At 42.9% G+C, this 27,284-nt stretch overlaps 1 protein-coding gene across 1 annotated transcript in view; it reads left to right on the top strand.

The window, feature by feature from the left end:
• ABCC4 (ATP binding cassette subfamily C member 4) overlaps window positions 1-27,284 on the top strand; it is a 324,633-nt gene that overhangs the window by 136,219 nt on the left and 161,130 nt on the right. The window contains exons 14-19 of the mRNA XM_049853454.1: window positions 8,231-8,327; window positions 12,231-12,440; window positions 14,735-14,875; window positions 15,233-15,270; window positions 15,672-15,766; window positions 17,952-18,098. Of these exons, the coding sequence (XP_049709411.1) occupies window positions 8,231-8,327; window positions 12,231-12,440; window positions 14,735-14,875; window positions 15,233-15,270; window positions 15,672-15,766; window positions 17,952-18,098 (728 nt within the window). The remainder of the gene's footprint in view (window positions 1-8,230; window positions 8,328-12,230; window positions 12,441-14,734; window positions 14,876-15,232; window positions 15,271-15,671; window positions 15,767-17,951; window positions 18,099-27,284) is intronic.

The following is a 27,284-nucleotide window of genomic DNA, read 5'->3' as shown; positions in this document are numbered from 1 at the left end:
TGTTACATTGTGACATTGTTTTGTGACCATATGACTCGTCAACACTCTCCCATCTCAACATTGGCTTCCCCTTTTCCAGCTTTCCTGTCTTTGCCCCTGGTGTGCCCCTTTAGTCTCGTTTTATTTTATAGGCCTGTCTAATCTTTGGCCGAAGGGTCAACCTCTGGAGTAACTTCAGTATTGAGTTAAAAGGGTGTCCAGGGGCCATACTGTGTCAGTCCAGTAAGTCTGGTCTTTTTTTGCGAGTTAAGAATTTTGGTCTGTGTTTTTCTCCAGCTCTGTCTGGAACCCTCTGTTGTTAGCCCTGTCAGAGCAGTCAGTGGTGGTAGCTCGGCACCATCTAGTTGTGCTGGACTCAGTCTGGTGGAGACTGTGGTAGTTGTGGTCATCCATTCTAAAGAAATTTTGCACAAATATGAGGTCAGGATAGGAGAATACAGATAATACTTGCACTGTGTTCAGGTGGGTGGAGTACGTGCTTTCGAGTGTTAAGAAGTAGATGGTACACCCTACAGGTGTTTTTCCCTGCTATTTGCAGCTGATAACCAAGAAACTTGTGATGAATCCCCAGACCCCAGGAAAAGAAAGGTTTACAGTTTTGAATTGAAGGGTGAGACTCACTTACCTGGTCTTTGGGTTTCTTCCTTCATCTTTTGTTCATGGCGCCTCAGAAGCAAACTTGAAACAAAGTGTCTAGACTCTGGCTTAACTCCTGACACTCACTCTGTGTTTCTAGAATCAGCTTTCTTTCTTTCTTTTTGATGGGGGCCCTTGCTTAGGCACTGAGGCAGAACAATTCTAGAATCTTTTTTATACATACTGTAGCCTAATATATGCTGAGGGACATTTCCCATACAGTCAAGACTGCTCTTTTCAAAAGCATCACAAGCTTGCTCTTGCTGGAACAGCATCCTGATTTACTCAGTTATCTTCTTGTTGTTCCCCTTGTTAAGACTGAGGCCTAACTGTACGCACTGAGGTTGACGCTCTCACAGATGTTACCGTAGGAGTCACCTTTGTTTATGAAGGACTTTACAAAGCCACAGAGAGGCTAAGGCTCTGTGCTGAGCAGAGTATGGGAGACAAGGAATTTTGGACTTTGTTCTTGCCTTTAAGGAATTTATCTCTTCATAGAGTTTGTCAAGACAAATGCATGGGAACAGCTTAACATACCCAAAGTTTTTGGGGGAGTTTTCAGTATAGGATCATAAGTGGAAGTAGACCTGGGTGACTGCGGACATTCAGCTTAGATTGGCAAGCTCACTGTGGACTGGGAAGGATTTGCAGAGGTTGAGGACAGGATTGAGTTCCTTTTGGTAAAGGGAATAGGAGAAGTAAAGCTGTGGCAATAAGGACAAGCAACGTGCGTGACAAGAACAGAAAGCAGGCAAGTGAGTTTTTCTGGGGCTTTGGTGGTTCAGTGGTAGAATTCTCGCCTTCTGTGCAGGAGACCCAGATTCGATTCCAGGCCAATGCATCTCACGCATAGCCACCACCCAGCTACCACCCGTCTGTCAGTGGGGGCTTATGTGTTGTTTTCATGCTGAACAGGTTTCAGTGGAGCTTCCAGACTAAGAGAGACTAGGGAGAAAGGCCTGGCAATCCATTTCTGAAAATCTGCCAGTGAATACCCTATGGATCACAACCATCCAATCCCACTGAACATGGGGTCGTCAGGAGTTGGGGGCTGACGCAAGGACAGCTAACAACGACAAGTCTTCCTCAAGTAGAGGATGTAGGTGGTTGTATAATAGACAGAAAGGAATTTGGATGTGCTTCCTGTAAGGTCCTAAAGAGCAAATTAGGGAGATTCAGGCAGAGTCCTTAGTGTGCAGGCAGCTGGGCTCTGGGCTGTAGACTCTAGTGCTGGGATGATAGGTCTCTGTGAGCCTGCATTAAACATGAGTCACTATAGCTGAGTCTTTAGAATTCCTTAACGCTGCCTGACCAGATTATCTGTGCAAAGTGTAGTCTGTAAAATACGGTAGCGTGGAGTCTTCTTGAATGCAGGGAACAAGACCGCTGACCCTTGGCATTGCTTCTGGCTCTCTGATCTCCATTTCTTCCTTCTCCCGATGCCTGACTTGATGAATTTTTCTCTCCACAGAGAAGTGCCTTTGTGGCTTGTACTGAGTTCAGTAATAGGGCACTAGGGCTGCAATGGAGATTCCCCATCCCCTTGGTGGCATCCCGAGGGGCTCAGCTTCCCTCTTCCCGCTGCCCCAGTTCCTACCCTGAACACTGCTACCTGTTCTGTGTGAGTTAGTACAGATCCACTATCACTCAGAGACCAATTCATGGTGGGCCCTTACGTTAGTGTCATCATGGAGGAGAGAGGATGGTGTTCTAATTACCGAGTATACGTCACAAAAGCTCTCCTCAGTTTTCCTTTGAACGTGGGAGATATTTATAAACTCCTCTTGCCACCTTTAAGGTTTAATGACTTTGGATATACCCGTGATAGAAGCAAGCTTGTTAAAATTGTCATTTGCTAATCAGAATCACATTCTTTGGGGAAACTTAGGGCAGGGAGCACGAATGCAATTTAGGAAATCACTCAGCAGTAACTGGAGAATGCTTTCAGCGACTTAGAAAACTGGATTGAACAATATGCTGTGAAAGATGGCGGTTGCGTTGAAGCTTAGCAATGTGAAGTGTTTTGTACTAAAAGTGAATGAATTACACTTCTATTTGCCATTAACGGTTTACTTCTAACGTGAATATATATCCGAGGCTATTAAGGGTTGCACGTTCTACAGCTGTATGTTGTGTACATTAAGTGGGTTCTGTCATTCGCAGAAGGTTAAGGCCCTTAAATGAACCAATGTCAGTCTGATCTGTTGCTGGCTAGAGATCTTGTTGCATTTTGTCATTGTTGGGTGCAGTCAAGTCGATTCCAACTCATAGCGACCCCATGTGTCAGAGTAGAACTACCCCATAGGGTTTCCTAGGCTGTGATCCTTTTGGAAGCTGTTTGTCAGGTCTTTCTCCCACAGAGCCGCTGGGTAGGTTTGAACTGCCAACCTTTCGGTTAGTAGCTGACCACTGAACTGTCGTGTCATCCCACGTCGCCAGACTCCCACCTCATCTGTTCTCCAGGTCTGTCTTCATCAGTCTCTGACACGTGCCTGCCCAGCTCACCCCTCTGCTTTAGTCCTTCAGACCCTGCTGTACCTTTAGGATGCAGTTCTGAGTCCTCAGAACGGCAAACAGGGTTCTGCTCTGCCCACCCCCTGCCCGCCACTTCCCCACATAAACCCGGTGTTCCAGCCATCCTGACTGACGTGGAGTGCGGCACAGGAGGTGTACCCTTTGTCACATCTATCTGCCTGTACAGGTAGCTCCCCTGTGAGAGAGACAGTGGTTGTTGTCCCAGGACAAAGAAGAAAAACTAAATATGCAGACCCTGCCCTTCTGGCCTTCCTTCCTCCTCCTCCAAGTGGCAATTGTGTCCTTCAGTCTTCCCACAGGAGCCCCTGGGTGGCACAAACTGTTAATGCACACAGCTACTAACCAAGAGGTTGGAAGTTCAAGTCCACCCAGAGGCACCTCGGAAGAAAGGCCTAGTGATCTACTTCTGAAAAATCAGCCACTGAAAACCCTACGGAGCACAGTTCTACTGTGATATACATGGGGCCGCCATGAGTAGGAATCGACTGGATGGCAACTGGTTTGGTTTGGTTGTCTTCCCAGAGCCCTCAGTGTGTTCTATTTGATTATTCTCGGGCCCTATCTGCCCACCACCTCCTCACACACACACTAAACTGTGACCTTCATGAAGGCGCGTCTCCACGGTGTGTTCCTGCACCAGAGCCATTGCAGCCGCGGCACCTTCTTCCGGGAGCATTTGCCCCCGACTGTCTCCTGACTCAGCGGTCATCTTCTCGGAGAGACCTTTCCTGACCACTTCATCTAAAATGGCAGCCCTCACGTCACCTTTTCTCCACAGCACACATCGCCACTTGACGCTGCATGTTCTGTTTGTTTAGTATGTCTCTGTCATGGATTGAATTACGTCCAAAAATGTATCAATTTGGCTGGGCCCTGATTCCTGGTATTGTGTGATTTTTCTATATGTTGTAAATCCTGGCTCTATGATATTAATGAGGCAGGATGGGCAGTAGTTGTGTTAGTGAGCCAGGACTTAATGTATAAGATTGGGTTGTGTCTTGGGGCAATCCTTTGAGATATAAAATAGAGAAGTGAGCAGAGAGAGAGGGTGACTTCATATCGCCAAGAAAGCAGTACCTGGAGCAGAGCGCGTCCTTTGGACCTTGGGTCCCTGTGCAGAGAAGCTCCTAGTCCAGGGGAAGATTGATGAGAAGGCCAATAGAGAGAAAGCATTCGCCTGGAGCCGAAGCCCTGAATTTGGACTTTTAGCCTACTTTACTGTGAAGAAATAAATTTCTCTTTGTTAAAGCCATCCACTTGTGGTATTTCTGTTACAGCAGCACTAGGTAACTGAGACAGTCTCCTCTAAGTGATAGGAGGACTGTTGTCTGTTTTATTGACTGATGCATCCTTGGAACAGTGCCTGGCACTTTGCAGCTACTCAACAAACATTAATTGACTTTTTCTTACTTGTGTTACCTTTACCACAGTCATGTAGAAGAAGGGCTAAATAACTAGTTGCTGGATCAGTTATTTGTTTCAGTGGCACTCCTTGAAAATTTTTATTCTTAAAAGAATTATAAAACAGATTATTCTCCTGAAGGGTTTGATTAAAAAAAAAGCATAATTTAGAAAAATTTTAAAGCCACTGACTGATATTATTTTAACTATTTACTTTACCTCTTGTACTATGGAAGACATTACGAAGAAAACATTTTGAAGCCCGTGTTGGACGTAGCGACCCACCAGATTTGATTTACTAACATTTGCCTTCAGAGATTTATGGGAAGGGATTAGTGGGAGTTAGTTTTGAACGAAGGAGGAACAGTTCTGCTGAAGGCTTTAGTACTAACCCTGAAGGAGGATTCACTTGATTAAGCAAATTTAGATGAAGTAAGCCAAAGTAAGACATGTCAGAAGGGAAAAATTAGTTCTTTTGGAGTTTAAGATTAAAGCAATAGTATAAGGACCTAACCCATCTTAACCCATTGCCACTGAGTCGATTCCAACTTACAGCAACCCTATAGGACAGAGTAGAGCTGCCCCATAGGGTTTCCTAGGCTGTAATCTTTACAGAGGCAGATTGCCACATCTTTCTTCCGTGGAGCAGCTGGTGGGTTTGAACTGTTGATCTTTGGATTAGTAGCCCAGTCCTTAATCACTGCACCACCAGGGCTCCTTCATTTGGACCTATATCCCAGGTTCTTTGTTCTGATCAAGGCACGGTGTCAAGGCCCAGAACCCAGCGCATGTAGCCTGGTGTGGGTTAGGAAAATTGGAGGAACAGCCAACATTTACTGAACATTACCTATGTACCAGGGCCTTTTCATTGCTTAGTGCTTTCAGTTCTCATAACATGCCTATGAATAGATACTAGCCTTCTTTTCAGGTGACAAAGCTGAGGTTCAGGGAGGTTGATTCACCCAACATTGTCTGGCTAGTAAGAGGAAGAGTAGGGCTTTGAATTCTGTCTCTGTAACTCTTGATCTGACCCACTGTAGCCAGTGGTCCACGTTCCTGAATGTGACTCATAGGACTGGGGACCCCGCGTTTATGCCTGGAGTCCTGCCTAGGGGATGGGACCAAGTACAAAGAACCTTGTTTGCCATTCTGAGGACTCAGAACTGCGTCCTGAAGGTGAAAGGGAGCTTGAAGGACTGAAGCAGAAGGGGTAAGCTGGGTAGGCACATGTTGGAGACTGAATTAGGACAGAGCTGGAGAACAGATGAGGCAGGAGTCCAGTGATGGGGGTTTTCTGAGGTACTTACTTGCCTGGAGAGGTTGTGGGGTGGGAGCCTTGTACTGAGTTCCTGGGAACACTTTGAGAGTTTACTGTAAAAAAACTCATAAGGTTAAATACTGAAGTAAGTCACGGCTAAAAGCCTTGGCATGTCCTTTGAGCCTTTGGGTGATTTCTGCTATGATTTCAAACATTTGGGTTTTGTTTTATATTTTCAAAATTGGAAGTTTTATAGTCCTAATGAAAGAAGACTTGCTTCCAGTCTGGGGCTGAGTCTTAGGTATCTAGTGCTGCTATAACAGAAATACCGTAAGCGGGTGGCTTTAACAAACAAACTTATTTTCTCACAGTTTAGGAGGCTGGAAGGCTGAACTCAGGGCGCTGGCTGTAGGAGAAGGCTTTCTCCTTCTGTCGGCTCTAGAGGAAGGTTCTTGTCTCTCCTGAGCTTCTGCTCCTGGGCAATCTTCATGTGGCTTGGCATCTCTCTTCCCCCATGTCTGCTTCTTTTGCTCAAAAGAGATTGGCTCAAGGCACACCCTATACTAACCCTGCTTCAGTAACATAACAAAGGCAGCCCATTCCCAAATGGGATTATAACCACAGGCAAAGAGGTTAGGATTTACAACACATATTTTGGAGGATGCAATTCAACCCGTAACAGGCTGGGAGTATTGTGAGGACTGATTTAGGCCTCACTAATACTTGGAAACTCTGGTGGCATAGTGGTTAAGTGCTACGGCTGCTAACCAAGAGGTCGGCAGTTCAGATTTGCCAGACGCTCCATGGAAACTTTATGGGGCAGTTCTACTCCGTCCGATAGGGTCGCTATGAGTCAGAATCGACTCAACAGCAGTGGGTTTTTTTTTTAATATTGGCTTTGGAGCCCTAGTGGTGAAGTGGTCAAGAGCTCACGCTGCTAACGGAAAGGTCAGCAGTTTGAATCCACCAGCTGCTCCTTGGAAATCCTATGGGCCAGTTCTGCTTTGTCTTATAGGGTAGCTATGAGTTGGAATCGACTTGATGGTACACAACAACAACAATATTAGTTTAAGGAGCCTTGATGGTGCAGCGATTAAGTGCTTGGCTGCTAAGTGAAAGGTCAGTGGTTTAAGCCTACCAGCCACTCTGCTGGAGAAAGATGTGACATTCTGCTTGCCTAAAGATTACAGCCTTGGAAACCCCACGGGGCAGTTCTGTTGTGTCCTGCAGAGTTGTTATGTGTTAGAATCAACTCATAACGATGGCAACGGGTTTGGGTTGTTTTGGTTTGGAATATTAGTTTAAGGTCCTTGGTGTCACAAATGATTTGTGCTTGACTACATGGCGTAGTGGTTAAGAGCTCAGCTGCAAACCAAAAGGTCAGCAGTTCAAATCCACCAGGCACTCCTTGGAAACCCTGTGAAGCAGTTCTACTCTGTCTGTAGGGTCGCCATGAGTCAGAATTGACTTGACACCAGTGGGTTTGGTTTTGGGTTTTTACCACCCTAAAGGCTGGTGGTTTGAATCCGTATGGTGGTACCAAGGTAAAAAGGCCTCGTGATCCACTTCTGTAAAGGTTACAGTAAAAAAAAACTCTGTGGAGCAGTTGTACTTTGTAACACATGGGGTCGCTGTAACTCGGAATCAACTTGATGGCAATGTTTTTGTTTTTTTAAATATTACTCTTATATCTAATATTATCTGGGAAGAAGGGTCTAGAAAATACATGTTGGCAGATGTCACTGAGAATCTGTAATCTTTTTTTTGTTGTTGTTAAAATATGTATATCATGAATTACCTAGGAAACAGAAAAAAGTATACATTTTTATGCATTTTACATTTCTGTATCTCCCTGTTCCCCATCCCTGCCCCAGGGATAAAGTAATTAGTATATTAGCTGTCATATTTTGGAATCTGAGTATTCATAATTTTTTTTTAACATGAAATGTGCAAATAATTGTAAAACTGAGGTTTAGAAAAAGAAAACTCGTAGTCACTTCTCTGTTTTACTGCTTTTTGCAGTTTCCTTAGTAGAGCCGGGCTCCCGTTTACTGCTAGTGAATTTGAGGGCTGCATTAAAAAAACGTGTTGCCGTGGAGTTGATTCCTCTCATGGTGGCCCTACAGGACAGAGTAGAACTGACCCGTAGAGTTCCCAGGGAGCGCCTGGTGCATTTGAACTGCCGACCTTTTGGTTAGCAGCCATAGCACTGACTGCACAGGCTTCATTGATTTATGATCGTGTTTTATTTATTTTACTATTTGTATTTAATTTAGATTTAGATCACAGATTTTTGACGGCTGCGTTGGCGTGGTCTCACTGTGGTTTCAGAATGTGTGTTTTTTAGTCAAAGCGCCTGCATTAATGTGTTGTTGTATACTGTACCTTTTACGTTCACAGGTGTATTTGTCAAACCTTGCATGAGAAGATCACTATCTTAGTGACTCATCAGTTGCAATACCTAAAAGCTGCAAGTCAGATTCTGATACTGAAAGATGTAAGTAATTTCTAGAAGTACACAGAACTTGGTAGTGTTCAGGTGTGTTGAAGGGGAGGTCTTTCAGCAGGTCCCTCTCTTGGGCTTTGTGGTAAACCTCTTCTTAGCTCTACCTCACCTTCAGAGCCGGTATTCTTGCCTTTGAGGATAAATTGGAAGGGCTTATAGAAATGTCACCATTACCTCCTAAAGCACAGAACCCCAGAGTATACACAGTTGCTATTTCAAAGTTATAAAATTACGAGACTTCTGGAGAAACTGGTAAAGGTCATGAATTTATGTTATTTAGAACTTGTTTCTTCTGTGACTTAAGTCAAAGTATATTTAGAATTTACAGTTATTAATGCATATTTTTGTTTATTTGATTATCACATGCAGTTTACCTAAAGGCATCTTTCATTAATAACAGAAACATGGTTGGATAACTGAGCAGCCCCTGGTAGAGGCACCTGTGATCCTGGTAAAGCCAGTTGCTTAGTCTCATGGCATAGGTATTTTCTGGATTCCTGATATGTGTGAGAGCCTGTGTTAGGTATTAGGTATGGCGGTAAATAAGACAGAGTCTTTCCTGTCATGGGACCTAGATTCTTAGTGGGAATAGATGCAGTGAAGTAGACAGAGGGGTGAGGTTGATATCAGGAAGGCCTCTCTGAGCAGGTGATAGCTCACGTTGACCTGAGTGACACGAAGGCACAGGCCATGCAGTCACTTGGGGAAGAAGCATTGGAGACAGACTGGTGGAGGACAGGGGTGGGGGGGTGTCCTGAGGAGGAAACGAGCTGGGCGTGTTGAGAAGGGCAGGAAGGCCAGCGTAGCTGAGGCAGAGGGAGCCGGGGGGCATGTGATGGGAGATGGGCTCAGTGGAAGGCAATGGACTTGGATGCGTGATAGAAGCTTCTGTGTGGTCCAGAGCAGGGAGTGACATGGTCTGATCTGTGTTTTTACAAGATAACTCTTTTTTTTGGGGGGGGGGGAATAGGGGTTGGGGGGATACTGAGCTATACAGATGTTTATTAAATTATGGTTCACATACCACTAGTAACTCATAAAGTATTGTTTTACCATGGGCAAGTTAAGTAAGTTTGGCAAATTTTCAAAGGTGTTTTTTTGCAGTTATTTTTTTGTTGTTATTGAAAATATACACAGCAAAATGTATACCAGTTCAACAATTTCTTCATGTACAGTTCAGTGATGTTGATGACAGTCTTTAAGTTGTGCAGCCATTCTCACCCTCCTTTTCCAAATTGTTCCTTCCCTATTAATATAAACTAACTACCCCCCAGGTTTCCTCTGTAACTTTTCAAGTTGCTATTGTCAATTTGATCCCATATAGATAGATCTTAAAAGAGCACAATGCTCAAGGCAGACATTCTTTACTAATTAAGCTAAATGATTGTTTGGTTTAAAGAAGCCTTTAGGGAGTATTTTTGGTATAAAGTTTAAAGATTATCTCAGGGAATAGTTTCAGGGGTTCATCCATCTTCCATGACTCCAGAAAGTCTGCATTTCGTGAGAATTTGAAGTTCTGTGCCACGTTTTTCCCCCCTTTGATCTCAGTGATCTCTCTCTCTCTATATATATAATGGAGGGACAACAGTGGAAGCAAGAAGACCAGTTAGAAGTCTTAGTGGTCCAGAACACACCAAGTGAGGGCTTAGGCTAGCATGGCTGGGGAATGGGGCAAGGTGCGAACTCTCCAGGCTCAGTGGTTGTTCTGTGCATCACTCCTGGTCTTGGCACCTCGGCAGCCCAGTCTTTAACCCTTGACTGTTCTAGCAGACCCTTGGTTGGATCTCAATGTAGATCTAAAACCTCTTCAGCCCTCCTCAAATGTTTACTATTTCTCCTCCTCCAGTCTCTAGGTACAATGATAGAATTAACAAATTATGAATGTCATCTACAGTTCAAAAGATTTGCATGTACCATTTTCAAAGAGAGATAAATTCCATATTACTGTGACAGAGGGGATATATAATGTTAGCAAGGTTCTTGAAAAAAGCCTTTTTTTCTTTTAGCGCCTCCTTGCTGTTTAATGTAACTGTTAAAGAAGAGTAAGGAACCTGTCCATTGACACTGCATTAAATGAATTTCCACCCCGAGAAGGATTATAAAACGGCCACCACCCCTGCCCCTTTGGAAGCAGTCCCTTGCGTCTGCTTTTCCCCACTTCCAGGAGGAGGGAGCTCAGATCCCTCAAACTTGAAAGAATTCGTGAGCAGAGGGCTGACACTAGTGTGCTAAAGCCTGAATGTTGGTCAGAATTAAGAATTGAGAATAAACAGGCAGCAAAGCAACCAGTTTATCTCCGTGGCGTCCCCCTTATTGCTTATTTTGATGTTATCATCCCCAATTTTAGGACTATCAAAACAGCTGTTTGCCCAGTCGTGGGCACCTCTTGATGAGTTTGGGGCTGTCCTTACTGTTTGTCTGATCCCTCTCTACGGTGGGGAGGGGGTGGCTGCCTTGGATTCTGAGTAAAATTGCTCTCTATTATACCAGTACTGGAGCCCTGGTGGTGTAGTGGTTGAGAGCTACAGCTGCAAACCAAAAGGTCGTCAGTTCGAATTCACCAGCTGCTCCTTGGAAGTCCTATGGGGCAGTTCTGCCGTGTCCTGTAGGGCTGCTATGAGTCCGAATTGATTTGAGAGCAACGGCTTTTTGGGTTTATACCAATGGTGGCATAGTGGTTAAAGGTTCAGCTGCTAACCAAAAGGTTGGTAGTTTGGATCCATCAGCCGCTCCTTGGAAACCCTATGGGACAGTTCTACTCTGTCCTATAGGATCACTATGAGTCAGAATTGATTCGATGGCAGTGGGGGTTTTTTTTTTTTTAATACCAATAGTAGCTCCCTAGTATGTCATACAGATACTAAGTAGGAAATGGTGATTTTATTAAATAAGGCATTTGAATTTGCCTCCTAAGTGGAACATGACATACTGTATCATGAATAATTTACTAATTCTGTAGGAATTAGAAAACTGTTCCTTAGAGCCCCAGTGTTGTCATTGGATTTTTCTGAGTGGACTACCTTGGGGGATAAGGGAGGGGGGTGCCAGGTAAGCCCTGGGCCACCTTTTCCCACCTGACCTCCTTAACCAGGGCTGCTCTCCTTTCTTTGTTCTGTATCCTGCGATTTTTGCCTGATGTCTTGTTTGCCAGTGTTTGCCAGGGTAAGTCAGCTGAATCTTGCTTCATGGGTTGAAAAAATACTGAAAATATTCGTACATTATTTGATATAATTTTCTAAGGAGGGGAAACTGCAACGAAGCGACCCGTAGAATGTTGAAAATCCAGCTAGGAACTTTATGGGTTTGTAGGACTGTTTCCAAGAAGAGACCATGATGATGCATCATGTGGATTCCGTGTTCAGGGCTAGTTCCCACATGTCCTGGCTTAGTGGGGACACGCGGTACCTGAGCAGCAGAGGTGTGCTAAGTCACTCTTACCTATGTGGACGTGCTGGTGCCTACCTCCTTGTCAGTCTTACCTTTCTGTCCTGGAATATCTTCCCCATTTTACTCTTTAAGTTCTGCATTTTCCATGAGGCTTATCTCAATTTCCATGTTGTGTATGAAGACTGTACTAATACTCCCACCAGGATGTGTGCTTTTTGTTTCCTTAAATGCCCATGGTTTTTATGTCAACCATCTCCATTTTTAACATGTGATTACACGTTTCTTTTATATCCCTCAGCACCTAACACAGAGTTTGTCAGGGAACAGAATGTTCAGCTATTATGTGTGGAGTTAAATTTAACTAGATTAATAAACGGAAATTCCAGACCTAGGGATAACTTACTTAAAATCGTAGTTTAAGACTAGTTAACTTTTCTTGATTTGTGTTTGTGTTGGCTTAGTGTTATCAAATGCAAATGTACTACTTTCAAATTCTTTTTATTTTAGGGCAAAATGGTGCAAAAGGGGACTTATACTGAGTTTCTGAAATCTGGGTTGGATTTTGGTTCCCTCTTAAAGAAGGAAAATGACGAAACGGAGCAGTCTCCAGTTCCAGGAACTCCCACGCTGAGGAATCGAACCTTCTCTGAGTCTTCGGTTTGGTCTCAGCAGTCTTCTAGACCCTCCTTGAAAGATGGTGCTCAAGAGGGCCAAACTGTGAGTTCCATCTTACCATATGCAAGTGCTGGTTTTGTTGGCCTGTATTGGCCTCATGGGTCTTCAGTCAACTCTGCTCATGAAATTTCCGTTTGTCCCAAAGTGGATTGTATGGTTCTGAGGCCTTATTCACTGGAATTGATAGAATTAAAACAGAATGAAAAGGAGCAAGCCTGGTCTGGGTTACCCTTTGGGTACAGAATGGGGACTCCCATGGGGATCAGTGGTGGGTGTGCCACTGGAAGTTCTCAAGGCTTTTGGGGCTCACACTGATATTAGGGAGTCTTTAGTTTACTTCTTCTGGTGGCCCCAGGCTTCCCTTTTGTATCCAGAGGTTTAATTCGAAGACCCTTATAGACTGATCCAGAGCCCTGGTGGCACAGTGGGTAAGCATTAAGGCTGCTAACCAAAAGGTCGGCAGTTCGAATCCACCAGCTGCTCCTTGGAAATGCCATGGCAGTTCACCTCTGTCCTGTAGGGTTGCTGTGAGTCAGAATTGACGACAACGAGTTTGGTTTTTTTAATAGACTGATTGAAGGAGTCCTGGTGGCACAGTGGTTAAGTGCTTCACTATTAACCAAAAGGTCAGCAGTTCAAACCCACCAGCTGCTCTGTGGGAGAAGCATGTGGCAGTCTGTTTCTGTAAAGATTATAGCCTTGAAAACCCTATGGGGCAATTCTACTCTGCCCATTAGGGTTGACTTGACAGCAAATTTTTTTTTTTTTTTTTGCAAAGTAGTGGTGAGCACAAGGATGTTGAGCACTTTGACAGGTCTGCTAGTGAGATATCCTGGGGTGAAAATATTTTTTTCCACCATCTTCAAATCTTATAAATGTTTGAGCACCAATATAATATCAGGTTCATAATTAATTATTTCATATCCTTAACAACATAGCCCACAGACTACATTTCATCCAACCTAATTCTAGAGGGACTCTAAACACTCATATTGCATGTAGAGTGTTTATTTAATACCTCATCACAAATATAACTATTTACAGTCATCTGGAGCCCCTGGGTGTTGCAAACCGTTAAGTGCTTGGCTGCTAACTGAAAGGTTGGATGGCAACTGTTTTTTATAGATTGAGTCCTGCTGTGGCCCACATTTAGTCAGCTGCTTTTCCTGTACGTTGGAATGTTCTGGCACTGTAGGTGGTTGAAGATTGTCTTTTGCCCACTTGTCTAACGTGTCATGGACCGGAAGTAACGTGTGTAGTGTCCCGAGAATTCGTGGTACACAGGAGACGCTTTAGAGTTAGTTCCCACCTTCCTTTCTTACCTTTCAAAACCAGGAACCATGTCTTCCCGTGTTTGAATCCCCAGCAGCCATCACAGGGCCACGCACATCCTCAGCTCACGTGAATCTACGAAACATTCTAAGTCCTCCAGGCACAAACGTACTCACTATTGGTTGGCTGTTAGGTGCCATCGAGTCATTTTCAACTCAAACTCACAGTGACCTCATGTGACAGTAGAACTGCCCCTTGGGGTTTTCTTGGTTGTCATCTTTACGAAAGCACATTGCCAGGTTTTTCTCCTGCGGAGCCGCTGGGGAGCTGCTGGGTGGCTTTGAACCGCCAGCCTTTTGGGTAGCAGCCAAGTGCTTAACCATTTGCACTGCCAGGGCTCCTTCAGAAGTGCCGTAGAGCACCTTTAAAAATATATAAGGTGTTCCTCACATCCAAACCCACACTGTCCAATACCAGGAGCCTGGATGACTCTAACAAGTATTCACATTAACCCCTCCCATCCCAAACTCTCAGGAATCACTCTCTGAAACTCAGGAACCAAGCAAGTATGCTATCCTTCGCCGTCCAAACTCTCATGACCAAGCTTGCTATTTGAGCTCAGTTAATGTATTTTTTTTAATGTATTTGGTTGATGTGTTGAGCTCCTTCTATGTTTTATGGTACAGACCATCTGGAGTAGCACATTAGTTACAGATCATTTTGGAACAATCACCTGCATTTATACATGAATCAGGTGTGTTGGCATGTGTTGGAAGTCATGAGGTTGGACATTAGGCAAAGCCATGCCACAATGAATAACCGTATGCAAATGATACTTATTTATTTCTAATAGATTCTCAGAGGTGGTCTAGCTGGGTCCAAGGATAGATGCGGACATGGTTTGGATAGACATTGCCACGTTCTCCTCCATAGTTCGCACTCCTGTTGGTGGTATATGAGATAGGCTGGTTTTCTCACAGCTTTGCCAACAGAATGCATCGTTAACCTTTTAAAACTTTTTGTGTACTATTTAAATTTTCTTACTGGCCTTTTTACCTCCACAGACTGAGGACGTACAGGCTCCGCTACCCGAGGAGAGCCGTTCTGAAGGAAAAGTTGGTCTTAAGGCCTATAAGAATTACTTCGCAGCTGGTGCTCACTGGCTCGTTATCATTTTCCTTATTCTACTAAATGCTGCAGCTCTGGTAAATCATGAACTCTGTGTGTCCTTAAACCAATAATTACAAATATCCCCATTTATGCATTTTGCAGTTCACTCGAAATTGGTTTGAAAAGCTCTATTGGGGGGAACAAAATAAGCGATGCTTACTGGTGTTGTGCACACATTACAAAGAGTGTCTAGAAAGAAAGAATATCAATGAAAGATTTTAAAATGGAATATGCAATTACTTGGCCTGTCGTTACTTGGGTGTTGTGCTTGGCACAGACCCAAACTGAAAGGACTATTTCTGTCCTCTGGAACCCCTCGATGATCTGTTTTAACGATGAAGAGTTTGGAGTTGGTTAGTAATGCCAATGATTGATTGTTTTTCCTACTCCAGGTTTCCTATGTTCTTCAGGATTGGTGGCTTTCATATTGGTGAGTTATTTCTCGTCTGATTGGAAGTGTTATAACATCCCTATGAAGCCTCACTTTTCCACAGAGTTATGGGAGAGATGGAGTTTGTTCAGCCTTATCATCTAATCCTCACTTAGTTTACCTGAGAAGAAATTAAAGTTTGTGCTGGTGGAGTGCGACATGTAATGGTTGGTACCCATGTCTGATCCTCAGCCACGTGTTCACAGACAATTTTGAGAACAGAAAGTCATGATTCAAATTGGATTTTTATAAGGTGGATGGATGTACACAGGACTGTGGGAGCTGGGAATTGTTCTCCAGCATAAAGTATTTCTCCCAAGCTGAGGTTAAAAAAATTTTTTTTTTGGTAATTTATCTATACTCTGTCTGTGGCTTAATGCATTTTTCCCCCTGTTCCATAGGGCAAATGAACAGAGTGCACTGAATATCACAGTAAATGGAAAAGGAAACATAACGGAGAAGCTGGATCTTAACTGGTTCTTAGGAATTTACTCAGGTAAAGTTTAATCATTCCGTCTGTTATGTGAGAGTCTGAGGCATTTACAAGGAGCCCTGGGTAACTAGGGCTTCCAGGAATAATTCAGTCGTGTCTTAACAGATTAAGAGCCTGAGTCGCATTTACTGTGTGAATTAATTAGAATAATTATTTTAAAAATTGACTGGAAGAAAGAGGCTGAATGAAGACTCTTAATTTGCTCTGTACTGGATTTTGAAAGTTAAACCAGGATGGAGCATTCAGAGAGCCAGCCACTGGAAATATGTGGCTATTGTCTATTCTAATGGATGGCTTTAGCTAAATCTTCTATCATTATATGGATGGGCAAGGGGATTAGAAACGGATCCCCACCCTGTGGTTCGGATTGTTCCAATTCTGTCTGAATAAACCCTGTCTTTTATTTAACTTGGATGCAATCCTCAGGAAGCAAAGCACCCAAAATAAAAGCATCGTTCCCTCCCCGGTACACAAAGCTCCCATCAGCACACTGCTCATCTCTTGGGCTTCACTAATTGCTTAAGAGAGAAGCTAAGCGGGGACAAATCCTGGGTCTGGGAGTAAGGGTTCCTTCCCCTTCTTAGCTCGAGATCACAATGCTATCACGTTCCCAACTGTGTGATGAATTTAACATTTGAGTTTCCAGACTAATATTACCACAGCACTCTGTTCTTAAAAGAGCGCTCAGAGTCTGTGTAGCGTTATGTACTTTTAAAAGAAAATCCTCATCTAAATTTTTAAGTGTTGCCACAGCAAATGCTCATACAAGCTCTGCTGAAAGATAGAGTGAGTTATCTCTGTTAAGAACCCACTCATTTGAATTTGGTATTTTTTTCCTTGATCAGTTGCTAAGAAATCTAAATCGATTAGCTGTTTACCTTCTGAGTTGGTGGACCATGTGAGACCTGAAGAAGAAAAACATTCTATTATATATTCACGTAGGATTTCGGGCTAAGGAAAATGCCTGTTGATGGAGTTTAGGCATTTGAGCTGCTTTCACAGTTTAAATAATAATGATGTATCATCTAAAGGGAAAAAAAAATTACCCAATGGAATATTTATTGCAGGAGCTGTTCCCACTGTATTCAGCATTGTGAGTTCGAGACATATTAGAAAAGTGATTTTAATTTTTATGTGCATAGTAGGTACTCATTCATGTCTCACTAATAAACTGTATCGTTTATACAGAGATTTAACAAAGTCAATGATATGCAGTAACTCTGCAATGCTCTTGAAATTCTTTAAGTCAGAAATTATCTCAAAATAAAAAGTTTAAAAAATTTCTAAGATACAAAAACATTTAAACTATGTTCATTTAAAAATGCTGTTTATATGAAAACACTTAATGGAAGATTAGTTACTTAGATTAGTTGTCTTATGTTAAAATTTAAGTTAGTATATTTGCTATTTTTTTGGAAGCCAGCTACTTAAGAGGTTTGTCACTTGCAATTTAATATGGTATTTTCAAATTCTTTAAAGTGACTTGGGCATTTTCTGTGAGGACAAGGTAAGGCGTTTCTCCTATTCCGTTAATGTCATGTGCGGGCATCAGAGCAGCACAGTTTTAGATTATGGGACATGCTGTAAATAGTGAGATTTGGAGTATGGAGAAGGGAAGATCAACTCATGTTTTTGTTGTTTATTTTCGTTGTTGTTGAGAATATACAGAGCAAAACATATACCATTTCAAAAGATTGACTATTTTTTATAATTGTTTTTCATATTTCTTACTTTTCAATAAAACTTATCATTGCTTTGGAGCTCTAGTGCACAGTGGATAAGAGCTTGGCTACTAACCAAAAGGCTGGCAGTTTAAATCCACCAGCCACTCCTTGGGAACCCTATGGGGCACTTCCATCCTGTCTTATAGGGTCACTGGGAGTTGGAATCAACTCGAAGGCAGTAGATTTGGTTATAATTGATTTAGGAAACCAAGGATCCAATTGTAGTTTGCACCTGATTCCCACCCAACACCCTCCCCCCCCCACTTCCATTCAACGAGGCAAAATAAATGATTGTAATTCTTCTTTATAGATTTATCTTGTGAATACATTTGACTGTTGTAGAACCCACAGATACTTTATAGAGTGGAATAAGTGATGTCTTTATAAACTGCCTGACCTGCTTTAGCTTTTCGTAAGGACACGCAGAGGCCCTGTGCTGGCTGATGGCTGTTTTTGTGTTGCAGGTTTGACTGCAGCTACCGTCCTCTTTGGCATAGCACAATCTCTGTTGGCATTCTACGTCCTTGTTAATTCCTCTCAGACTCTGCACAACAAAATGTTTGAGTCAATTTTGAAAGCTCCAGTGTTGTTCTTTGATAGAAATCCAGTAGGTAAGTCGGATGACAGGTTTATCAACAAAGGTGTCTTGTTAGCACATTTAGTATCTGATTACATTTTACTGTTTGAAATTGGGGGATTTCCTTGGAAGAAAAACACTATAGTGTGTTGATTCATTTTCCACAGAAAGTTTCCCTGATATTTTTCTTCTCCCAGAGAAAATCTCAATGCAGGTTGTATGCAGTGTTTTATTCCATTGTGTGCGTGTATGTATAAATAAATGAATGTTCCCTTTGCGGCAAAATTGAGGAACCCATTTGTTGTATGGCATATGAAATACCCTATGTTTGTGTTAAATGTAAACATACTGAAAAATAGTTGGATGTGAAAACATTGGCTATATTTACATGGCTGTAGGGAGCCCTGGTTGGCACAGTGGTTAAGCATTCAGCTGCTAACTGAAAGGTCGGTGGTTTGAACCCACCAGCCGCTCCACAGGAGAAAGATGTGGCCGTCTGCTTCTGTAAAGATACAGCCTTGGAAACACTATGGAGCAGTTCTGCTCTGTCCTATAGGGTTGCTGTGAGTCGGAATTGACTCTATAGCAATGGCTTTTTGGGGGTTTAGGAGTCCTGAGTGGCACAATTGGTGGAGCGCTTGGCTACTAACCAAAAGGTTGGCGATTGAAATCCATCCAGAGTTGCACCTCACCTAGAGATCTACTTCTGAACAGCCACAGCCGATGAAAACCCTGTGTGCAGTTCTACTCTGAAACACGTGGGTTCACCATGAGTTGGAATCGACTCATTGGCAGCTGGTTAGTCTCTGGCGTGCTTTAGGAAGGACCTCTGTGGATTCGGGAGGCTCTTTGTTTGTTTATTTTTAATGGTACTTCATTTAATTTATTTTTTATTGTACTTCAAATGAAGGTTTACAGAACGACCCAGCTTCTCATTCATTGAACAGTTAGTACATATATTGTTTTATGACATTGGTTAGCAACCCCCAATACGTCAGTACTCTCCCTTCTTGACTTTGGGTTCCCTATTACCAGATCTCCTGTCCTTTCCTACCTTCTAGTCCTTGCCCCTGGGCTGGGGTGCCCCTTTAGTTTCATTTTGTTTTATGGGCCTTCCCAACCTTTGACTGAAGGATGAGCCTTAGGAGTGACTTCATTCCTGAGCTAAAAGGGTGTTTGGGAGGGAAGCTCTCTTTAGCAGGCACCTGATTGGATGACACAAGACAGGCTGTGTGTTTGTTTCTTTCACTGCGAGGCCCATCCATTTCTGGAGCCACGGAGACCCTGAGCATACCCTGACCTTGGTTTACTTAATATGGTGATGGAACATTAATTAAAATTCAATACTGGTAAAGTCTGAACTTCTCTTTTAATGCAAGCTTTGACTCTGTGGGTGTAAAGCGGACTTTTGATTACATATTTGAGACTTTGTGCTATCTGCCTGCTGTAGTAGTTCCTTGTTATGAGTGTACCTGGTGGTTTCCAAGTGGTTTATGCCTCTACCCTGATGTTGTGCTTCTGAAGGTAGCCTCCCTGATCAGGGTGCCTTTGAAGAGTTAGTCATTGTCTTAGTTATCTATTGCTACTATAGTAGAAATACCACAAGTGGGTGGCATTAACAAAGAGAAGTTTACTCTCTCTCAGTCCAGTAGGCTAGACATCTGAATTCAGGGTGTCAGCTCCAGGGGAAGGCTTTCTCTGCCAGCTGGAGGAAGGTCCTTGTCATCAATCTTGCCCTGATCTAGGAGCTTCTCAGTGCGGGGACCCCCGGTCCAAAGGACATGCTTTTCTCCTGGCTCTTCTTTCTTGGTGGTCTGACGTCCCCATGTCTCTGCTCACTTCTCTCTTTTATATCTTAAAAGAAATTGACTTCAGACAAAGCTTAATCTTATAGATTGAGTCCTGCCTCAGTTACATATCTGCTGCTAATCCCTCCTCATTAACATCATAGAGGTAGGATTTACAACTTACAGGAAAGTCACATGAGGGGACAAAATGATGGACAATCACACAATACTAGCCAAGTTGATATTTTTGGGGGACACAATTCAATTCATGACAGTCATCAACATATATCCCCACCTTGGTCAGTTGAGCTTGTGGTGAGGCCCAGAGTGGCTTCATTTGTACAGGTAATAATGGGCAGGACATGCAGAGACAGGAGGGGGGACTGGAGGGAGCATGGGAGTACCTTTGGCCTTGGCATTGACTAGCTGTGCAACCTAGGCCAAGTCATATAGGTCCTGTTGGATAGGTAAATCTCAAAGTAGGATGATGATGTGGTTAAAGGTGTGGGCCCTGGAGCCAGCTGCCGGGGTCAACCGTGGTGCTAGTTCCTAATAGTAATAGGTGGTGGTAGTTATTAACATTAATAACTGGTGTTAGTTACTAATAATAGGCATCCCGGGGTAGCACAGACGGTTAAGCTAGCTGAAAGGTTGGCAGTTCTAATCCACCCAGATGCGCCTTGTGATCTCCTTCGGAAAGGTCACAGCCTTGATAACTCTATGGAGCGGTTCTCCTCTGCACTCATGGGGTCATCATGAATCGGAAACGGCTCGACAGCAACTAACCACAACAATTTACTAATGTTAATATTTCTGTGCTAGTTACTTCTCTGTGCCTCCATTTTCTTATCTCTAAAATGAGGATAATATGCATACCCTCTATCACGGATTGAATTGTGTCCTCTAAAAATATGTGTCATCTTGGTTAGGTTATGATTCCTGGTATTGTGTGGTTGTCCTCCATTTTGTGATTGTAATTTTATGTTAAAGAGGCTTAGGGTGGGATTGTAACACCCTTGCTAAGGCCACATCTCTGATCCAATGTAAAGGGAGTTTCCCTGGGGTGTGGCCTACGCTGCCTTTTATCTTACAAGAAATAAAAGGAAGGGGAAGTAAGCACAGAGGGGAGAGCCTCATACCACCAAGAAAGCAACACCAAGAGCAGAGTGGGTCCTTTGGACCTGAGGCTCCTGCACTGAGAAGTTCCTTGACCTGAGGAAGAGTGATGACAAGGACTTTCATTCAGAGCTGACAGAGCCTTCCCGTGGAGCTGGTGCCCTGAATTTAGACTTCTAGCCTACTAGACTGTGAGAGAATAAACTTGTTTTTGTTAAAGCCATCCACTTGTGGTATTCCTGTTACAGCAGCACTAGATGACTAAGACACTCGCCTTATGAAAATACTGTGAGAATTAAGCAGGTTGATACATTCACAGAGCTTGGTCAGAACCTAATAAATCTTGGCGATGATGATGATGATGATTTCTCTCTGGACTTCAGTTTCTTCACTTGTGAAATGGAAATAAAAAGTCCTGCTCTTCTTGTGTCACAAGATTGTTGTCAAGGTTAAGTGAGATTGTTCTGGAAAACATCTTGTGTAGATTTATTCAACTTTTTTTTTTTTTAAGTCCAGGCACAGGGCAAAGCACAAGGAATTTGTAAATCACAAAGATCCACACGAATATATAGTATTATTATAGTTGTAGTTAAAAAGTGTACTTATAAGTAAAACTTGTATACCATCACAGCTGTGAAGTCACTCCACCTTGCCAGTTAATTTGAAAACTATAGTCGTTAAGTGTGGAGCATTAAGTTAGACTGAATTTCTGATATCACGGCCTCTAATGCTCAGGACTACAACTAACCAGATTCTTATGTTCATGACCTGTAGGCTTCTCCTCATGCTGGCTTATTTCTTATTCAGGGATTTGTGACCAAGTCTAAATCTTCAAGGTCTCTAATCATGTAGGAACACGCTAGCATTTATCTTACCTATCCCTTTTGTATCTATTAACGGGATTTTATCCCTTTAACAAAATAGAAGTGCAAAGAAGTACTCCAAAGATAGGCCTAGTTCACCCAAAAACATAGGGGCCATGAATTATTTACTCTTTTGGTGGTAGATTTTTAATTCCTGTCTGGAGGAAATTTTTACAGTTTTTACAATGTTGAAGAACTGAAAAGCTATGAATTACACTTCATAGTTTATGTCACTGAGTATATGTACTTAAATGGTTACATGGTTTTTTTTTTTCTTTTTTTATTAATTTGCCCTCTAGGGTGGAGAGGTACACATGCTTGATTTTTAAGTCGTGTTTAAAGTATGTAACTCAGGACTTCGAACCTGTTCTTCCTGGTACTGTCATGGCCAAGGAAGCAATACCGAAAGATTCGAATTTTTAAAAGTTGGATGAACTGAAACGGTAACCGGAACGGGAAGGATTAAGGATCGAAGTCCTGTTAGAAACTTAATCTCCCTCTTAGAAAACAAGGGCAGTGTATGCGTTGCGTGGCAACCAAGTCTCTTGCTGGTTGGATTTTGCATAGAGTTGGAAACCACTCCCCCACTCAAAGATGGCTGCTGACGGTGCCTGCTTTGGAGGTGTGCTGTTCTCTTCACTCTTGGCAATAATCCAGTCTCACACATCAGCCTCCTGAAGGGACTCAGTATGTCTCTTCTGAGTCTCCTATTCCAGAGCTTTGACTCATAATTTTTTTCCATACTGGCTACTATTCCAGATCACCCAAATTGTAAAAATTCAGGCCTGTTCCAGTTTTACTTCATGGGCCCTGACTGAACCGGTTCAAACTGGTATAACTGGCCTGCGTAATGTCACACTCCCCTGAATTACAGAGTGTGTTCTGGAAGCAGCGTAGAAAGACGGGAAGCAGATCTTTCTTTTTTTAGGATTTGTCACCAAGAGTGATCTCTTAGAGGAGACCAAGGGTCAGCAAGAGATTCCTATGAGCTCAGGATCCTTAAAACCCACAGATTTTATAAAACTGAGGGAACGGAAAGGGCTTTTGCCGATGTGCAGCTTTTGGAAGGGGACAGTGGTGTTTCAGTGGTAGAATTCTTGCCTCCCATGGGGGAGACCAAGGTTTGATTCCCAGCCAGTGCACCTCATGCCTAGCTACCACCCCTCTGTCAGTGGAGGCTTGTGTGTTGCTATAACGCTGAACAGGTTTCCATAGAGCTTCCAGACTAGGAAGAAAGGCCTGACAATCTACTTCCAAAGATCAACCACTTAAAACCATATGGATCACAGTGGTCCAGTCTGCAACGGTTAATGGGAATGGCACAGGACCAGGCAGTGTTCATTCCCTTATACATGGGGTCGGTATGAGTTGGGGGCTGACTTGACGGCAGCTGAAAACCGCTTCCAGGAAGCTAGACCTTGGGCTGGTGACTGATGCAGAAACGCCAGGTGCAGCAGCCCCACCTGGTCTGTCCCCTGCAGGCCCTGCCTGGGGGACACAAACCTAGGTCGGACTTGAGATCATCTTGGTATGGTTCCCTTAGATACTCATCTGCAGTCCCTACTTGTGCGGGAATATTCTCAGCGACCCCGATCTAGAGCACACCAGGGGTGGGCTGTCGGTGTGACCATCCTGGTTATAAATGTGTTTCACCTTTATTCATGAGTGCTTCCCCTGGAGGTGCTGTCTCTCATCTCACCCTTTCTCCGGCTCCTTACACAGTTATCCATGGGAGCCCCTTTCTGCTTATTCAGAGAACCAAACCTTCAGTGGAGCACCCTGAAATGCTGGCTGCTACCCCATAGCCCCAAGTTCACTTGTAGGGATTTAAGAAGGCAGGGTAACCTGGGAGGTCCGTGTTTCTTCTCGTGGTGAAGCATCTGTGCCTGCACTTGAACCACTGCGGGTGTCATCTGAGATCACACTTCTCCATGTCACATGACTTGATAAATTATTGTCTGTTTTGAACACATGTATGATTGTATGAGGAGCCCTGGTGGTGAAGTGGTTAAGAGCTGGGCTGCTAACCAAAAGGTGGCAGTTCGAATCTACCAGCCACTCCGTGGAAACCCTATGGGGCAGTTTTTATTCCTGTAGGGTTGCTATGAGTTGGAACTAACTCAACAGCAACAGCTTTTTTTTTTTTTTTTAAGATTTATGACTGCATAGTTTTTTGTTTTATAGTTTATTTGTTTATGTAATAAGGTAACTTTCTGCCTACTGACCTTCTATAACCTGATAAGTCTTAAGCTATCTGGGTAAAATTCTAACCAAACCATTATGTGGCTTCAGAATGGCAAAGGATGGTTTTCTTTTTTTTTTTCTCATCTCTTTTTACCATCCTTTTCTCACTCATCTCTGTTTTGTATTCTTCCCTTTTTGGATGCATATTTTGGTAATGGTGTTACCTGTTAGATAGCCTCACAATGTTATATGCATTTTGATTGTGCTTTGAGTTGAATAGTGCATTTTTTTTGCAGATGTGTTCCATGTCTATGTGTTATTTGCTCCACCTGTCTCTTCCTAGTCAAAGTTTGTCTTCTAACTGAGCCCCGTTTCAGTTCTGTTGTTGCTGAGTGCCATTAAGTTGGTTCCGACTCATTGAGACCGTGTGTACAGCAGAAGGAAACACTGCCCAGTCCTGTGCCATCCTTATAATCGTTGTTATGCTTGAACCCATTGTTGCAGCCCCTGTGTCAGTCCATCTCGTTGAGGGTCTTCCTCTCTTTCACTGACCCTCTACTTTACCAATCATGATGTCCTTCTCCAGGGACTGGTCCTGCCTGATGACATGTCCAAAGTATGTGAGGCAAAGTCTCGCCATCCTCGCTTCCAAGAAGCATTCTGACTGTACTTCTTCCTGTATTTCAGCTCTATCAGATCTTAATAAATGGCAGATACACATCCCAGGTCATCAGTAAGTCATTCAGAAATAAAGAGATGCTTTCTATTTTAAACGTAAATCGTGTCTTCCTTGCACAGGCAGAGTCCATTTTATTTTTCACGTCTGGCACAAGAGGGCAGTAAGATCTACATTATTTCAGGGATATAGTATAAAAGCACCGTATTGTAAAACCTGCTTGTTTGTATTACAAAGCTTTCTTGGAAATTCAGTTTTTGTTGCTTGGCTCTTCGTATCCTGTAGCGTTGATATGGAATTTTTAAAGTATTTTCATGGTTTACTATATTTGAAACGTTAAACTCTCTGTGAAAGAACTATTCAGAAGGCTGGCCTGGATGATCCAGCGTTTCAGACAAGGGTGTTTGGGTTTCCTAATCGATAGCTTCTTGACTAGTACCTGGAATAGGCAGACGCTGAAATCTCGATTGGATGTATTTTAATTCCTAAAGGGTTTATTATGGTTCTTCGTATGATCTGTTGATGTTTTCCTCTGAAATGTGAGTTTAAGGAGAAAGATGAGCACACACTTTTCTTTTCGTGCCTTTAGAGTCAGCAGAGACGTTTTATTCTCATCAAGTGTCTACAATTTAACGCTTCGTTTTGGTGACAAGATGCATGGATAGTTCTCATGCCTAATTTTGGTGACATAGCACTTGGCTTAGTGCATCGACTGTAATGGACTCCAGATAGATACCTGTTCCTTGGCTTTCAGTTTGTCCATTTGGCTCAGAGACGAAGCCCCTTCCGTCAGTAGGTGTTGTGTTTGTTTATTCTCTCAGGCAAGCGCAGAATTAATATTGGGCCATAGCCAGTGTTCATTTCACACAACCGCTTCTTCTGCGGTGCTGTGTGTGTGGATGGTCATTTAGTTATCATCCCTTAGTGCAAAAAAAAGATACAAATATATATATATGTATATTATATATGGTTATGAATCAGATGAAATTAGGGCTAAGACTCTTAGAAAAAGAAAAAGCTATTTAGTGACCTTTGCTGTCATTTTTATGCTTGCGGTGGAAGGTACTTGTGGTCACTGAAATATGGAATGTAAATAGCGCTAGATTTGAAGAGAAACCTGTTGTATCGGAGCCCTGGTGATGTGGTCGTTAAGAGCTGAGCTGCTGATCAGAAGGTCAGCAGTTCCAATCCACCAGCCGCTCCTTGGAAGCCCTATGGGGTGGTTCTACTCTGTCCTATAGGGTCACTAAGAGTCTTGTATCCTACCCAATCAGAAATCTAGAGGAGCCCTAATAATGAAGGTTTATGATGCAGCTGACCAGGAAATTGTGTTTTGTAGATGAGGCCACAAACATAAAATACTGTGAGTTCGCATGTGCAGTGTGGGGGGGTGGAGGGCTGGGGAGGGGTGGAGGGGTGGGGAGAGGAGGAGGGAGTTTGTTCTCCTTCTTAAATCAGGAAAAGGACTCCTGAAAGTCCACCACAAGTTGCCGACTAACTTGTGGAGAAGTGAAAAGTGAAATGAAAGCCGCACAATGAGCTTTTTGTATGTCGGAAAGACCGTTTTGCTATGTACTTTTTCTAAAATCAATTGTCAGCATCCCTTTGCCCTGGCAGAAAGAAGTCATCCGTAGAGAAGAGACATAATTGTGGAGTTACCTATCTGTGTGTTTATTCAGTTCAAATGACCACTGGAGTTACTGCTAAATGCATATTTTACACAACTATAACATTTCTGCACTGTCAAAATTACCACGACAATAATAGGCCTGTTAAATGATAGCTCTATCAGTTAGGAGGTAAAATGGCTCTGTTTAGCACACATTAATCTATGCCTGTTCACACAAGTGATTCTGCTGAGCAGGTAGCGTGTTTAAACAAGAAATACTGGTCTTAAAACCTCTGATTTATGGTAGGTGTTGTTTTGACACAGCATCATTCAGACGATTTACAAGGCCAGGCTTCGTGTTAAAATACTTCCCCAATGTCATCATTCGTCACTGACATAAATATTCAGTAGTGATGCCGGAAAATTGGTAATACGCCCATTCATGCCAAATCACTCGCTGTGTTTCCTTTCAAGTGAGATCTGTTGTGGATATGCTTAAAAGAAACTATGATTTTTCTTCCTTGAGCGCAGATGAGCTGTACGAAATTGAGAATAAGAATAACAGCTATCTTGACAGCTTTCATGTCCTCATCTTGCCTGAGCTGCTTTTCATTCTGGTTTAAGTCCTCCAGGCTTGCCCCCACCCCCTTACTTAGGGCACTTTGTAAAGGGCATATTTATATGTACATTAGTTAGTTTGAGAGGCTTTGGTGTTCAAAGGGAGAAGTTAGTCATCATCAGGAAAGCTTTGTTGCAAAACAAAAAACCCACATTTCCCCTTGTTAATATGACAAATGCAAGTGACTATAAAAAGAGAATAACACAAAAGATTGCATCAATCATAATGATTCTCAGCAGCCACATAAATATTATTTTTTCGGGTTTGAATGAAACGGCTAATGGTTGAAGTAGGTGTGGTAATTAAATCCTGTCGGGTTGTCACATAATAAAAATAATGTTTTTTCACATAACAATGGTTATATGT

The sequence above is a fragment of the Elephas maximus genome, chromosome 14 (genome assembly GCF_024166365.1).
Source record: "Elephas maximus indicus isolate mEleMax1 chromosome 14, mEleMax1 primary haplotype, whole genome shotgun sequence".
NCBI classification, from domain to species: Eukaryota; Metazoa; Chordata; class Mammalia; order Proboscidea; family Elephantidae; genus Elephas; species Elephas maximus.
This window is presented reverse-complemented; position numbering and strand designations above follow the sequence as displayed.